Source organism: Quercus robur, chromosome 5 (assembly GCF_932294415.1).
Source record: "Quercus robur chromosome 5, dhQueRobu3.1, whole genome shotgun sequence".
Taxonomy (NCBI): domain Eukaryota; kingdom Viridiplantae; phylum Streptophyta; class Magnoliopsida; order Fagales; family Fagaceae; genus Quercus; species Quercus robur.
The window spans coordinates 20,511,501-20,527,777 of NC_065538.1; the positions used below are offsets into that span (position 1 = coordinate 20,511,501).

Genomic DNA, 16,277 nt, shown 5'->3' on the forward strand with positions numbered 1-16,277 from the left:
GCCAAATGGAAATGCAACCTTTTTAAACCACAATCTCTTGGGTTAGAAATGCATTCTTTGTTATAGAAATTCAATCCTAACTTAGGCCAAATGGTTAAACAAAATGCACCCTATTCAAACCTCAATTAACAAATCAGACTTGATCCAACCCAAACCTCAAATAACAACCAGTTTCCAGCAACCACAAAAGTTCATTTCCAACTTCCCAAGAGTACCTAAAGTTTCAGCATTCAGTTCACAATTTACCTCATGCATATTTACTATTCAATCCGAATAAATCACAATCAAATTTCTAATACCAAAGTTTATTTCCATAACCAGCTACAACAAAACTTCAAGACCTCCTCATATACAGAATACAATACACAGAAACAACAACAACATAGACACTTTGAAAGAAATGTAAGAAAAAAAAATATTCAAACAAAACCCTCAGTTATAATTGGTTTTTTTTCACCTTCTTTATCACCATTACCACCATTCTTCACTTTCTCCCCAATCTTCAAACCCTGCAACCCTTCCACACAAGCTTTACCACCTCCATCTCTCACACCCACTCCTCCTCCCACCACCACCACATCACTCCCCCTCTCCTCAGCCTCGCCGCCGACCACCACGTCGTCCGGGCCCACCTCCGGGACTCCATTTCCCTTCTTCTTACCGCAGGGCCCCGAATCCGCTTCATCTTCGTGCTCCGGCGAAAGTCCGACCAGCATGTCGTTGGCGCCGGCGGTGGTCCAGGGATCCTCGACGCAGTTACCTTCGTCGTCGTCGTCGAGATCAGTGGCGAAGATTGAGGAGGCGCGTGACTTCACGGCCGTGGCGGCTCTGAGAAATGCTTCTTTAATCGAGTCCGGTGGGAGCGCACAGTCTTCGAGGCCTGCGTCTTCGAGTCGCGGAGGGACGATCTGGTTCAGTAGTCCACCTTCTTGATCCTTCGTTGTTTCCATGATTGAAATTTTGAAAACCCTAACCCTAATTCTTGGACAGTTAAAACGACACCGTTTGTGATTGTAGAGCTTGAGCTATGGATTTTGCATTATATATTGGAGGGAATAGAGAGGAGATCTCATTCTCGGGTCGGTGGGGATTTGTTGAATGGTTTTTTATTTCCCATTTTAGCCATGAATTCATGTAGGTAATAAAGCTAAGCTGAGCTACTCCCTTTAGGGACAGGACTGTCAAATGGGTCATGGCAACGTGTCAGTACTTCTCAACAAGGGTGACACGTGGGTGTCCAGGGCCACGTGTCAAAGCAGGACAGTTATTTCAGTTTAAAAGTGCTCAACCGAATAGTTAATTATAAGAAATTCTTAGTTAACGTTGGGAAGATATACAGCGTTTTTAAAGAGATGTGCACATGTACCTAATGTAAATATTAGTACATTGATAGCTAAATATAAACATACAAGGACAAAGTTTAGTATTGGCGAAAGTTTAGCTTGTAGCTTTAATATCTTTTTATCAGAGATAATTTTGATATATCTACTATTGAATTATATTTTTTTTATATATTTAATACTTGCAAAATTTCTCTAAAATTAAAGATTAATACCTACGTCATTAATAAATTGTTTAAACTACAAGTTTTTGTAATTTACAATTATGCATAAAATATAAACTTATAGATCATATAGTAAATAATATCCGATTGTCACAAAATTTTACATGCGTATTAAGATAAAAAAAATAGCATACAATTTAACGATTAAATTTTCAAAATATGTAGAAATGTTTATTTTATTGAGTAAAGTTATAGTATTAGGTTGTAATCAATTTTATAATTAAACTTTATCCAACATATAATTGTCCAAATAATTATATTTATTGTGTATATGAATAAAAATTTAAAACAGTTTTGAAATATTTTAACTTGTGATTCTTCCATTTGACTTGATCATAAGAGTTTCTTTATTTATTTGATAAATGCAAATGCATTAAGAAACTAAGAAGAGTTTGGAATAACACAAATAATAGAATCCATTGATATTTTTTTTTACAATACAGCCTCTAAACAGATAATAGAGCATTAGCATTTGGAGTTTTTTAAAAAAATACTTATTTTATACTCTAAAAGTTAATTTATCCATTTTAACAACTCATTTTACAATACACTAAATATCTAATTTCTTGTTTTTATATACAATCTAATAAAATAATATAAACTATACACTCAAAAAAGCTAGATTGGTATAACAATTTAGGGTCTTGAATCAAATTTTTTATGTTGTTTCAAATAATTTCAAATGTTAATGGAATCTAGACCACCCATTATTTTGGAAAAAAGCAGCAAGCTAGATAGCCTCTGTTGGAATTTTTGATATCTCATTCTAAGGCACATGCAAGTTTACTTCATATTACAATTCTCTCCATTTAAAATTGATCCATTTCATGGTTCAAATTAAGTATTAATCGGGAAAAAGACTCACATTTCAAGTAGAAGTGGAAAAGATTCTATTCCATATTAAACTTGAATTCAATAGGATCTTTGTTGAGAAAAGTGAGACGAGAGTTCTCCGAGGGATGGTTTTGTTTAGAATAAAGAATGAGAAAAATGTCAAATAGTGACTCTACCTAAGCATGACTATAGTACTCCTTGAAGAGCACCTATAAGGGTCTAGATAGGAAGGTGAGTTGAGGTATAACATAATCTCCGTTCCACCCAATGCGCCTATAGTTCAGTGGATGGAAAACATGGTGCTTAAGCTAAACCCCACTTTGAAGTTTGAAGTCACATGCTAGAAAAAATTACCGTTCAACAACTCAATCCAACGCTTTATATTTAGACGATTCAAAATGTTTACAAACTGAAAGAAAATATCAATTATCAGTTTATCACCAAAAAATCTACGCATATCTAAAGCCATCCAAGCCCTCAATCTCCAAGAGAAGGAATCAATAACAGGGCCAAAATAGTACCACCTCAAACTGAAAGTCACATCCTCTTGTTTGCCTACAGTTTCCTCTCCTTGTGCAACATTTATCAGGATTTTGGTTATTTATTTCAGGTTCACAGAATTCCAATAAATTGAGTTAGTATATTGCATTCTGAAAATTCTTCAAAACTTATATCGTGAGCACAATACTAAATAAGAAATGATTTATCCAAGATGCAACCTACAACCATTACAACTTAAATATGAAAATTATCATCTATCATAAGTGATACAAGATTCACAATACAAGATTCACAACTTAGCAACCAGGTAAAAATTACATTTTCCAGAAGAACAGAAATGAAATATGGAATACAGATAAAATATAAACAGAAACCAATACAAAGACAATCAAGATATCTTTTCTGACCCAGTTATGATACAAAATAAAATTTTATAACCTTCTTTCCTATATTATTGATTATTAAAATGACTGACTTATAAATCACCAAATATTAGTGATAGCTGTATCTGGTAATCTGAGGATCAAAAAGCACCGATCCAAGAATGCTTCTAACATTCACAACCCGTAGATCTTTGCTGCTGTCCACCACCCGCAACATCAATGGTTTCAGGCAGGTATCTTCCATTATCAAAAACAATAAAAAAAAAAGAAAAAGAAAAAAACAATGTGCAATCAATTAGTATAATGTTAAGATAATTGGGTATCTAACAAGACATATCCAGAGTTTAAAAAGCTAAAATACAAGAAGACAGATCTAGATTGAATATCAAATCAGTGATTATTATAATTCATTTGACATTTACTAAAGAGATAGGAGTTTTACAAAACAGCTGTGATCAAATGCAATGCAATCCTCTTGTGGCACTGATGCTGGCCATAAAATTTTTACTATTTCTATCAAAGACCTACTGGGTGTTGAGCTCTACATGTATCCAGATCAAACCCCATTATTTGAGGTCAAACTTGCCCCATGATCCACCTATTGTTTTATTAAGAAGAAGTGGAATGGGCTCAATTGGTTTGGATGGCAATTTCAAATTGCCCATTAGTGTGCAGTGTGCTCTAGAGTGTAATTGCTCGATAGATTCACAGAAATTTAAAATGAAGACATGAAAGTGTAACTACCACAGTTTCAGAAAGAAGAAATGAAAGCATGAATTTGATAACTGCTTCAATTTACTCAGCTGTACAGAATCTCTGTCTGAATCCAATTACAACAAACTGACAAGCACGGTTTAACCTCATTTCCAACAGCAATCATGCAGATGCTGCCACCATGGCAGCAAAAGAAATACAAGGCTTTTAGAAATAGTTTCTTTTCCTATTTCTTCCTTTGTTCCTATTAATCTTGCATAGACAGTTCTGGCCCCATCATACATCGTTCTGACTTCCAAAACTAAATGGTTGAGGGAAAACTTAGCTTCCCAGTACCTCATAATTAACAGGGGATGTAGGTTGATAAAACTTAGCTTCAGCAATTAGAGTTTTGCAAGTATGCAATAAAAATAATAGAACTCAGTCAGATGAGATAAGTTTGTTTTGGCCCCAAAGAGAGGAAGAAAGGAAGATTTGAACTAGTGACCTCAACTTCATGAGATGTGGTCCCCAGACAATACTAACCCTTGAGGTGAAATTTAGATGAAATAAAATACTCACATTTCTTCTTCAGGTTCATTCTTGAGTGCATTTTTGGCTATACACTGGAAAGCATCATCAACATTGAATCCTTCTTTTGCAGAGGTCTCAAAGTATGGTATATTTCCCTTAGAAGCACACCATGCTTTGGCTTTCTTCTCAGAAACCTGCAACCAAAAGACAAAGAACCATGTTAGCAACAGCAGCTGCATAGGCATCTCCATAACATCACCTATTATTCCCAAATCCAGTTGGCTAAATTCTGAGACCACTAGATTTGCCAATGACAAGAACTGAAGTATGACAGGTGGCGGCAAAGAACTCACCACTCGGCTATTCCCACCATCAACATCTATCTTGTTCCCCAACACAACAAACGGAAAGTTTTCAGGGTCAGAAGGGCTGGCCTGAACATCAACAACAAAGAATAACTTTCAGTGACCGTTTATTAATAAATTAAGGTTGTCTGGGCAACTAAAAGATGGATAAGTACCTGAATCAGAAACTCTTCCCGCCAGTTATTAAGATTGTCAAATGACTTCATGACATTCACATCATACACAAGAACACAGCAGTCTGCACCACGGTAGAAAGCCACACCAAGACTCTGAAACCTTTCTTGCCCAGCAGTATCCCAAATCTGTATATGGGAACATGAAGTGCTACCCTTAAAAGATTGTAGGTGAAACTATTCCAGCATCTTCAAGGTCTTTAATTCTAATCAGCAATTTTATTTTCTCCAACAATGGTATAAGCTATGTAAACAATATGGCATTAAACATTACTTTTCTTTTTCATTGGTAATATGGCATTAAACATTAGATAGGAAAATTTCTATAGTATTGGCATATATTATAAATGTTATGATAATCAAAGGAAAAAATGGTTAGCAAAAGCAACAAAATAGGGATACAGGCAAAAACTTTTGCTGTATATCAAGAACCTCCCCTCCCCCAACAACAACAGAGCATTAGTCCCATAATTTGGGGTCGGCTATGAATCCTCAACAGATTAGATTGTGTGCCACATGAAATCTTTTTCTCCATTCTATTCTATCTAAAATCATGCTCTCCATTACTTCCCTAATTGACATGTTCTTTTTTATTATTTCTATTAATGTTATTTTTGGCCTTCCTCTACCTTTTTTCGTTCCCTCATCTTAAATCAAATCCCTCTTTTTTACTGGTTCATTACTCACTCTCCTCTAAACATGATCAAACCAACTAAAGCAACTCCAACACCCCGGCCCCCCACCCAAAATATATATATATATATATATATATGTATGTATGTATGTATTTATTAGCCATCAATGAAGACAAGAAATTTAACTAGAGCATTCCTGAAGCCTTGACACTAAAAGACAATCACTATTTCAGTGTTACCACTTTCACACATCACAATCTTGGAACCCAAAAGAATCTAGAATCTCCCAAAAGGAATACTGATTCCTTATGACATCAAAAGGGAATCTTAACCACCTTCATTTCAATGGCCCAAGACCTCAGAAACTTTATATGAAAAATACAATAAAAACAAATGGACCTCACAGGGGACCAGTTCGCATTCATTGACATGCAATTCAAGACGATAATGAAATGTTAATAAATAGATACCCCATTATTCAGACCTTGTTCATACATATTCATAAATAAATAAAAATGACAAGTTATCAATATGAGAAAAGCTATGCATATTGCTCTTACCTGTAATGTGAACAACCTATCTTCAAACTGAACTTCCTTAGTCAGAAAATCCGCCCCAATCGTCGCCTTGTACTGATTACTAAACTTACGATTCACATACCTAATCACCACAACAACACACAACATTCAAATATCAAAACAAACCCAACAAAGAAAAAAATTATAAAAAAACTCAGGAAACATAAATCCAAGATCTGGGTTTTAGAAGGTACTGATTCATCAGAGAAGTTTTGCCAACCCTGCCAAAAACAAAATCAAGCAAATTGAATATTATATCCCACATTGCAACATTAACCCAAAATTCTACATTAAAACACAAAAAAATATATTACAAATAAAATTGAACCAATTTCATTTTCCAAAAATCATAGCATTTATTGTTTCTGCATTATCAAAATCAACAACTCAACCAAACCAACACTATTAACCCGATTGAGCTGGGTTTTTCGCTTTACTCATCAGTTATTTAAAAATTTTCCTTCATTTTCTCAGTAACCAAACGGAAATTAATTTTAAAATGGGAAACCTTTTTTTATTTATTTATTTAAATTTACCCGCTGTCGCCGAGGATAATGACCTTTAAAAGCATGCGCCTACGAGAAGCCATGGATCAGAGATTCAATGCTAAGAATTTTTCAAATTTAGTGTTTTCACAAACGAAACGAAGAAATAAATTTTGGAAATTTATGGGTTTGTGAATTTTGAATTGAAATTTGATAGTTTTGTGTAACTTTTGTTTGTTTGTTTGTTTTTGAGGGGACCAGCCAATCATGGAGCGCCAGCGAGGTTTCCGTTTCGGAACTTTCGGTGCCGGTAATTCTGAAATCCCGTTTATGCCCTCGGTTTTGGATCGGTTTTACAGTTGAACCACAGCTAAAAAAAACTTTGTTCCTATAGACTTTTTTCGAGTAATTTGTTCCTATAAACTTTGTTCCTATAAACGATGTGAAAATCATTTGGACATTGTTAAATGTTACTTTACACTTTTTTAAATTTAGGCTCGTTTTTTAAAATTGGTTTATTGATTTTCAAAAATTATAACACATATCATCAATTGAATAATTGATGATATTAACTTGTCTTTTTCATTTTGATTTACATTTTTGCAGTTAAATTCGCTTTAAAATACTTAAAAAACAAAGTTGTTTTTTACTTTTTCTGTTTTTCCTTCACATATTTTGTAGTGGGTTAACAAGATTATATACCATATATTAACAAATGGGTGTGCACAATATATGGATTTTTGGCCAGATGTCAATGGGCTTTATTAGTTTTTGATGTTTTGGATCATTTATTTATTTTATTTTTTAATGAAAAGATCATTACTTTATTATAAAGAAGATAAATCAGTATATCTTGAGGTACATCAGATTTAATAATATCCAGATTTTCCTCGATTCAAGTTACATAATTATCAATTCGTTTAACAAATTATGTGAAAATATGTGATGATTGATTACCTTCTCTCCTAACATATGAGATTTTTATAAATCTAAAAATACCCGTAGCTTGCGGTATATCCGTGACATGATGTTAACAATGGCAATTTGTGGACTGCTCATCATGCCTACCGGTCTACCACAACATCAGCAACTAATTGTGAGTCATGTTCAGTTATTCTTAGTATCTATGGCTTTATTTTATTTTATTTTATTTTTTTTTGAGATAAAGTTTCAACTTATGGCATCCGCTCCTGATGATAGCTCTTTATTAGACACAAATTATTTTTTGGTGTAGGTGGGGATTGAATTCCAGATATTTTATTCAACCATCAGAAACTTTACCAATTGAACTAACTGGGACCCACCTATGACTTTAATTTTAACACACCTAAATCAACTGAGAGGCGAAAGTAGTAAATTACAGCAAAGCTTAAGCTGGCTGTGGAAATCTAATGCGTAATATAATCCAGGTTGTCATGTATGACAGTCTTTTTTTTTTTTTTTTTTGATAGGAATGTATGACAGTCATGTTGTTAGACTAATTGGTAACCTCACCTTTCCAATCCCACTAGATAGATTTTAACTTCCTTGGTTTGACATCACAAATTTATATCTATCTATTCAAACAAGTAACGGCATGTCGGGCATTTGCATGTACAGAAATGTATATCTATCTATTCAAACTAGCCAGGCATGTCGGCATTTGTACATGCAAAAATTTATATCTATTTTAACACGATATACGTTTCAAAACAACTCATCACATTAGACTGTTTATTTTACACTATTTTTATTAAAATATCAATTTTTCTTAATTTTTTAAATTATTTTTATTTCTTCATATAAAATAAATATCATGCACTCTCTTCTTTCATCTTCAAGAAGACTAAAACCTAAATATATATATATATATATATATATATAACCTACTATGATTCTCAACAAAGCACTAACTCTCGGTTGTCTGATCTTGTGCTACCTGCCCAGCTCTACCACTACCAGGAATTACCAAATAAAAAAACCCAAAAAAAAAAAAAGAGGCTTACAGATGATGCAACTCTAAAGAATTTGACCAAACTGAATGAAATTTCGTTGTTCATTATCAAACAATTCGCATAATTACAAACCACTTGCTGATTTAATAGCTCTCATTTTCCCATCACATGAAAAAATAAACGCATTTCACGCTGCCTAGCCCTATCCCCACTTGCACATGGATCCTATAGGAACTGGACAATTTCTACTTGGTCCCTACTCCAATAAGCTATGCTGACCAAGTTACACCACTCACAATTAGTTTGCAGCCTTTTGAGTATCAGTAAGAAATTCTCTACATTGCAAGATCTCAAACCATCCAATCCACTAGAAAATGGTGTCAGAACCTTGAAGATTTTGATGAATAAATATGCCACTAGGACAACTATTCTGCCTCAAGCAGGTTTTCTGTACCAAAAAATCAACTAATACTGTCAAATGGCTGGGTACTACGCTTGTTTCTCATGCCCACTTGCACATGGATCCTATAGGAACTGGACAATTTCTACTTGGTCCCTACTCCAATAAGCTATGCTGACCAAGTTACACCACTCACAATTAGTTTGCAGCCTTTTGAGTATCAGTAAGAAATTCTCTACATTGCAAGATCTCAAACCATCCAATCCACTAGAAAATGGTGTCAGAACCTTGAAGATTTTGATGAATAAATATGCCACTAGGACAACTATTCTGCCTCAAGCAGGTTTTCTGTACCAAAAAATCAACTAATACTGTCAAATGGCTGGGTACTACGCTTGTTTCTCATGCCCGGCCAGGGCGTGATAATTTTATAAATTTCCGCACGGGTAGGACAGGAAAAGTAGGTGAATTTACATGAAAATTGGAATCACCAAGCAAGAGATTTAATCAAAATCTTGGGCATCATTTTTAACTTTTCCCAATTCTACCTCTTGGGTAGTTTGTTGACCTTCACTGCTTGAGCCAGATTGCTGCACCACAGCCTCGCTGCTAGGTACGCTGTACTCCGCAGTAGTGGCTAGCCCTTGGGTTTCCAGTGCCATCTTTCTGAATTTTTTCAAGTCCTCCTTATATTGGCCATTATCATAATCTGCACTCCCAAAGGAATCAAATGTTCTGCTGTGCCCAGGTCTGATTCCCTCATTTAGTTCATCTAGAGAAAGATTTCCTTCCAAAGCTCGAACTATCTGCTTTTTACCAAGAATAGCAAAGGGTTATATTCCATCATGAAAAATGAATAAGGGTTGAATACAATCGCAAAGAATGTCTATGTACCAGTTTCAAAACCATTTCTCCTTTTGATAGTAAGCTAGGAAAATCTAAATTCCATAAACGTACTGGTGATTTTGAACATTAAAAGGACTAAAACCTGCCAAAACTTTGCAATATATTGAAAACAAACGTAGATTCCATACACTTCACAAACACAGTAAGGGCCAAGGAGGCTTATTCATAATTTTGGATTTGAATGATTAGACACAGAAGTATTTCAAATTTTCAATATTAGAAATTGGTAGAGTTACCTGGCTCATTCTTGGCCGATGCCGGGATGAATGACGCACGCAAGCAGCAGCACAAGCCACCATTCGAACCATTTCACTAGAGTTGTAATCATTTTGCAACCTTTGATCAACGACAGCATCAAAGTTGCCACTTTCCAAAGCTTGTGAGAGCAAAGGCCTTGCCTAAAATTCCATAACAGTAAATGTTATTTTTCTCATGTCACTCAAGCTTTGCAATTAAGAACGCTCCATCTTTTAAGACGAGAAAATTATAAAAGTTATAACAGCCTAACTAAATGAAGATACACCAAGAATTTCCTTGTATCTGCATGCTGGGAGGGCCTAATGACTATGAATTTAGCACACTTTATTCAAATGAACGGGAAATGACGAGTAATACTGTCTCAAACACATAAGTGAAAGGTTATCAACTATCCTATACAAAAAATAGAATAAAACCAACTCAATGAATTAATATAGCACCTGAAACAAATGTAGACATGCACACATACCTACAAACACACAGAATAGAACACCATGAAAGAATAAACCCCTGCCCCCCATGCACACACATACCTGAGAAGATTTCTTTGTCTTAAACAAAGTGATTGTTCTTTTTAATATTTCATCAACAAAAAAAAGCTATATCCCACGAAACCTGATTACATCGACAAAGTATAGTAAACAATTAAGGACTGGTGATCATGAAATGGTATACACACCCACTCAACCATGCTATCTTCGGTGAAGGAATTAGTTTTATCGATAGGATGGCGTCCAGTAATCAACTCTAAAAGCACAACCCCGAAGGAGAAAACATCTGACTTATCAGTGAGCTTTCCACTAGCAGCATATTCTGGAGCCAAGTAACTGCATTTGGTGAATACAGGATTATTTCAAGATATTGAGAAACAATTAATTCAAAAGTTTGAAAGAAAATGAAGTATCCAAGCCATCATTGCTTTTTAAGCATTAGACTGCACCAAAACTAGGCTTCATGGCAGCACCACAGCTTTGCGGAAAGAACACAGAGAAATGGATCTTACCCAAAAGTTCCCATTACTCGGGTGGAGACATGAGTATCAGTCTCTAATGAAATCTTAGCAAGCCCAAAATCTGCAACCTGAACAAAAGATCCAGGTGCATTATTGTATCATAAAAGTTAGTATTTAAAAAGTATTTAGGTACGAAATGAAAACGAAGTTTTTCCACATAACTTATGTCATGCAAACAGCATTATGCAATTAAATGACACACAAAACCTTTTGTTTGTTGTGGGCAGAGGAAGAAAGAAAAAGGAATAAAAAATTTTCCCATCATGGCTGCATGTTCCTGATCCATTTTGAGCCAAGGATAATCCCACCAGATCTAAATCTAGAGCTTTTGCAACTCAATGACAGATATAAATGAAGCAGCAAATAAAAAATAAAAATGCAGACACACGCGTATAGATATATCATATATGAAACTTAACAAATAATCCTTTGAAACCATTAATAAACCCTACCTTTGCATCAAAATTATCGTCAATGAGAATATTAGCTGCCTTGATGTCACGGTGTATGATCTTAGGCTGGCCTGAAGATTTAGCTCAAAAGGAGAGTGAAACTATAACTAGGAAATATTTGTAATGTTTGCAATGTAAAGATGGAACAAAAAGGAGACTCACAGTCCTCATGCAGATATGCCAATCCTCTGGCAGAGCCTAGAGCTATTTTCATTCTGGTTGGCCAGTTCATAGTTGGTCTCCCTTTTCCTGCAATGTCATTTTTCTCCAATAAAACATTGTATAGTAATTTTGAAGTACAAATACAGTTATAAGACTCCCAAATCAAATTGAAGAAACCATAATCTCAATCCGAACAACACATTGTGATCTAACTTAACATCAAAACTCTCATGATAATAAAACCCTATATGAATGCTACTTGGTGAAGTTTAATTGCCAATTTGACTATTTTTACTCTCTCTTTTTCACAGAGGGTTACTAAAGAGGTTTATACCTCTCTACTAATACTTTCAGCCAACTCACGTCTAAGGAAATATTCATTTAAGAGGCTTGTATCAATATAGGACTCTTGAGAAATGAATGAACAAATGATATTTAACACTGCAAAATATCTTTTCTTCTTCTTCATCCTCTTTATTTCTTCAACAGCTTAACTTTTCTATATCAGATACGTCATCTTCTGATTTTGCTTATATTTTACCATATTTGCAAGCAATTTTTGTATTCATAGTGATTTATGTATTAACTAATATATAGATATATATCGATTTCATAAAGTATGCCCCGTTCAATTATTTTTTTAAATTTTATCTACTAATACTACTAAAATCTTTTATGTATCTTATCTCTCTAGATACTTTCAGTTTATAGCTTTTTCACATGTTATGCAGTTTTACTGAAAATTATATCCCTTTGTCATTTTTTCTATCTCATAAAACTTTATAATACTTGAGATCACCATTGAAGTAGTCCTGCACTTTGGGAACTAGTGATGCAAATTCTTAATAGGCTTAGAACCAACATAGGAAAAATTGAGTGGGGCTAACCTATTGAATAATGACTATGCTTATGGATCTCCCCTTTTTTAATGGATTATCTTGGGGAAAGGATAAAATTGTTGCTCTATTCTTTCATTAATAACGGAAGAAATCTTTTTGTAAGGACAAAAGAGGAAAACCTATTTTATATCCAAGAACACCAACATGAACTATCATCCCCCCAACAAAAAATAAAAGAAAGGGAAAAAAGAAAAAAACAAAGTTACAGATGAAACAAAATAATATAATCACCCAAAGGACTCACCATGTAGATGAAAATCCAACGTGTAGTTTGAGACAAACTCATAAACAAGCATTCTCTGTGCCCCAGAAATGCAGTATCCAACCAGTGAAACAAGGTGTTTGTGGTGGACACGGCCAATGACCTCAACCTCTGCCCTAAATTCACGCTCCCCCTGTCCACTGCCAGCTTTCAACTGCTTAACTGCAACCACTTTCCCATTTGGAAGGACTCCTTTATGGACGTAACCAAAACCACCCTGACCAAGGAGGTTGGTATTGGAGAAACCATTAGTTGCAGTGGCTAATTCTTCAGATGAAAATGTACCCTGTGAAAGACCTGCGGTGTAGCCAGGGGATGGTGGTGGCAATGGTTTATCAGAGTCCATACTACTAGTCGTAAAAGAAGATGCAGGGGGAGTGGTGACTTGCACCATTTCGGGGCTATGGACAGCTCCCGGGGGAGGAGTTGGCTTGGGAAACAATGTTACTTTATCATCTTTTGGTGGCAGGGAATTTTGTTGCCAATGCTCATCTGGAGATCGAAGATCAGCACCAAAAAAAAAAAAATCAGCAAGTATGAGTCAATATCTTAAAAAGTAGATGTTTCTGAAAATACATAAAAACTAGATCATAAATTACATGAAAGATTTTCATCATCAAGAAAAATGAAATACTAATATACTGAGTTCAATGAGATCCATTTGATGAAAAGGTTAAAATGAACTGATGCAACCCCACGGCCATGTTCTGCACCTCTTCTTCCACGAGGGGCTATGATTGGATTAAGGAATTACAGAAAAGCAGTAGAGAAAAAGAAAGAAATTTCTGGTTATACTTCAAGGGATAACTGGGACATTCTTTTATTTATTTATCATTAGATAACCGGGACCTTCTTAACAAGCAAAAGCTTGATGTTTGGGTTAAATTTTTTGATGCTTTATTATCATTCAAAGTGGGCTATATAATAGCCTTACAATCTGAAAAACTGAAACATACTTACGGCAACTGCTAAATGACAAGATAAAACAACCTATCCTACTGCTCTGTTTGAAAAACTCAAGCAGAGTCCCATTATTTTGAAAAGAAATACCTAATCTGATAATAACCAAAACATAGATAGCAAGCTGGTCCTTAACATAAAAATGAATAATTGATTGCAAATACTCATTAAGTAGCACCTTCAACAATTTCTTTGTGGTATAGACACATAGAGATGTGTTCATTTTAACATCAAACCTTCCATCAAAATCAATCTTGTAATGCTTACTTGCCCAAAACAATTCTTGCACTGCAAAGAAAACCCATATGTACAGTCCCTCCTAATCTTGCCTTCATTTTGTAAACCCACAAAGGAGTTACCAACCTTGTTTTTTTGGACTCCCAAAACCTATTCTTAGATTAAGCTAGCAAATTTACCATGCATCATAATTTGACACTCAACCCGACAAGCCCAATATGATATTCATTCCTACATAATCTTCCATTTCAAGGCATACTATAAAGGAACTCTTAAAAGTAGTAAAATTTCATAAATATTCAATTAGCAAGCCCTTGGGACTTGCCAATTAGAAAGGAGTCTGGTCACTACCCTACAGGCTACAACAAATCCCTATCTTATTGTTCCTCTTATATGGCATTTTTCTACTATTTCATACCATTACAGAAAATAAAATGTTAAAACTACTATCAAACTTACTATAAAATGTTTACAAATTGGCTAAGAGCCTTGTATCTCAACTCATTGGCACCTCCTGATGTTTCCAATGGAGACATCCAAGATTCAAAATTTCAAATCCCACCTCCCCCAACTATTGAATTATCCCCAAAAAAATATGTTACAAATTGGTGTAGCAATGAATGTGATTGATGTCACATTCACAACATAGTAAATAAATTTCATAATTACCTTTTTTTTTTTTTCCTAGTGTTTAGTAATTAACAGTCAGTTTATAAAGTTTTTTATAATGCTTTAAGGCTTAATGTAGTGAAATTTGTAGTTTCACTAACATGAAGCATCACTCAATTACTAAAGTTACTACCGATTTTAATACAAAAGTCCAACAGACAGACAATGAATGTGAGTGGCGGAAATCAACAATATAATAAAAATTAAAAAAGTCTTGAATTACATTTTTGTTCTGTGTTTGTAACAATTATGTAGTAAAATTTGTAGTAATCTAAGCTGTCTAGCATGAAATCTCTCAAAGAACTCCGCAAAGCTGATCTACAGAACTCAATTACAAACAACAACAACAACAACAAAACAATGTAATTCAAAAGCAAGAATAGAACAAAAACTAAACATTAAAAAAAGCAAACAAACAACTAAATTAAATAATTAATTGATTTAATTAAACAATAAATAAAAGAAGACAAGAGAACACAATTACCAAAAACAACAACAACAACAACAAAAAAACAATGTAACTCAAAGGCAACAATAGAACATAAACTAATCATTAAAAAAAAGCAATTAAATAACTAAATTACTTAATTAAGCAATAATTAAAAATAAAATACAAAGAAGAACCATACTTCTAGTTTTAGGTACTTGTGGTTGTGGTGGTGAAGGACCACCATCACCGTCCTGTCTCCTCCGATTCTTTCCTCTATAGCAAATTACGAAAATACCCACGCCAATCAGCACAATTAACCCTCCGATCCCTATCCCAACTATCAGCCCCACCAGCCCCGCCGTCGGCAATCCACCTTTCGGCGGCTCCGGCGGCTCCGGCGGCCCGGGGAGCGGAGGGCTTAAAGTTGTGTTGATGGTGGTCGACGGAAGCGGCGGCAGAGGAGTTGTAGCATTGGTGGTAGACGGCGGAGGAGAGGTGGCGTTGGTGGCCAGAGGAGGAGGAGATGGCGGAGAGGTGGAGTTGGATACCGGAGGTGGAGCCGACATCACCACCGGCTGCAAAGGCTAGGGCTGTTCGATTTCACCGAGGTCTCTGTCTGTCTTTTTGAAAAAGCAGTGAAGTGTGAAAGTGTGTGAAGCTGATGAGGTTTGAAAGAGAAAAAAAGGAGATGAGTGGGGTCACAACAACATGTGGTTGGGTGGCGAATGAAGCTTGAAGAAGAAGAAGTGTTTTGTTGCGTATGTGTATGTGTGTGTGGGTGGGGTGGTGGACCCAACTGATTCGGAATCTGGAGTTTTTGTCGGTATCTTTGGCGTATTGTCTTGAAGAGCTTAACGCTACCATGTGCATGTCCGAATCACCAAACAATAGTAATTTTGCACGTGGTTTTACAATCGTAAACCCTAGAGAGAGAGAGAGATTTTTTTTTTT

General features: G+C 35.1%; 3 protein-coding genes across 3 annotated transcripts; all 3 read right to left on the bottom strand.

Annotated features, from left to right (window-relative positions):
• Window positions 1-287: 287 nt before the first annotated feature.
• On the bottom strand, window positions 288-1,119 carry LOC126725461 (uncharacterized). The gene has a single exon (XM_050430222.1). It carries the CDS (start codon window positions 948-950, stop codon window positions 420-422), a length of 531 nt encoding a protein of 176 aa, XP_050286179.1. The 5' UTR covers window positions 951-1,119; the 3' UTR covers window positions 288-419.
• Window positions 1,120-3,126: 2,007 nt separating this feature from the next.
• LOC126725463 (ras-related protein Rab7) lies at window positions 3,127-6,960 on the bottom strand. The gene is made up of 7 exons (XM_050430223.1): window positions 6,797-6,960; window positions 6,455-6,481; window positions 6,243-6,342; window positions 5,030-5,176; window positions 4,863-4,943; window positions 4,558-4,703; window positions 3,127-3,519 (listed from the first exon to the last, which is right to left on the bottom strand). Exons 1-7 carry the CDS (start codon window positions 6,847-6,849, stop codon window positions 3,450-3,452), a joined length of 624 nt encoding a protein of 207 aa, XP_050286180.1. The 5' UTR covers window positions 6,850-6,960; the 3' UTR covers window positions 3,127-3,449.
• A 1,791-nt stretch (window positions 6,961-8,751) lies between these two features.
• Window positions 8,752-16,037, bottom strand: LOC126725464 (proline-rich receptor-like protein kinase PERK1). Its single transcript, XM_050430224.1, has 8 exons — window positions 15,526-16,037; window positions 13,013-13,522; window positions 11,870-11,956; window positions 11,708-11,778; window positions 11,247-11,323; window positions 10,923-11,070; window positions 10,222-10,383; window positions 8,752-9,885 (listed from the first exon to the last, which is right to left on the bottom strand). Exons 1-8 carry the CDS (start codon window positions 15,890-15,892, stop codon window positions 9,583-9,585), a joined length of 1,725 nt encoding a protein of 574 aa, XP_050286181.1. The 5' UTR covers window positions 15,893-16,037; the 3' UTR covers window positions 8,752-9,582.
• Between the last annotated feature and the right edge of the window lie 240 nt (window positions 16,038-16,277).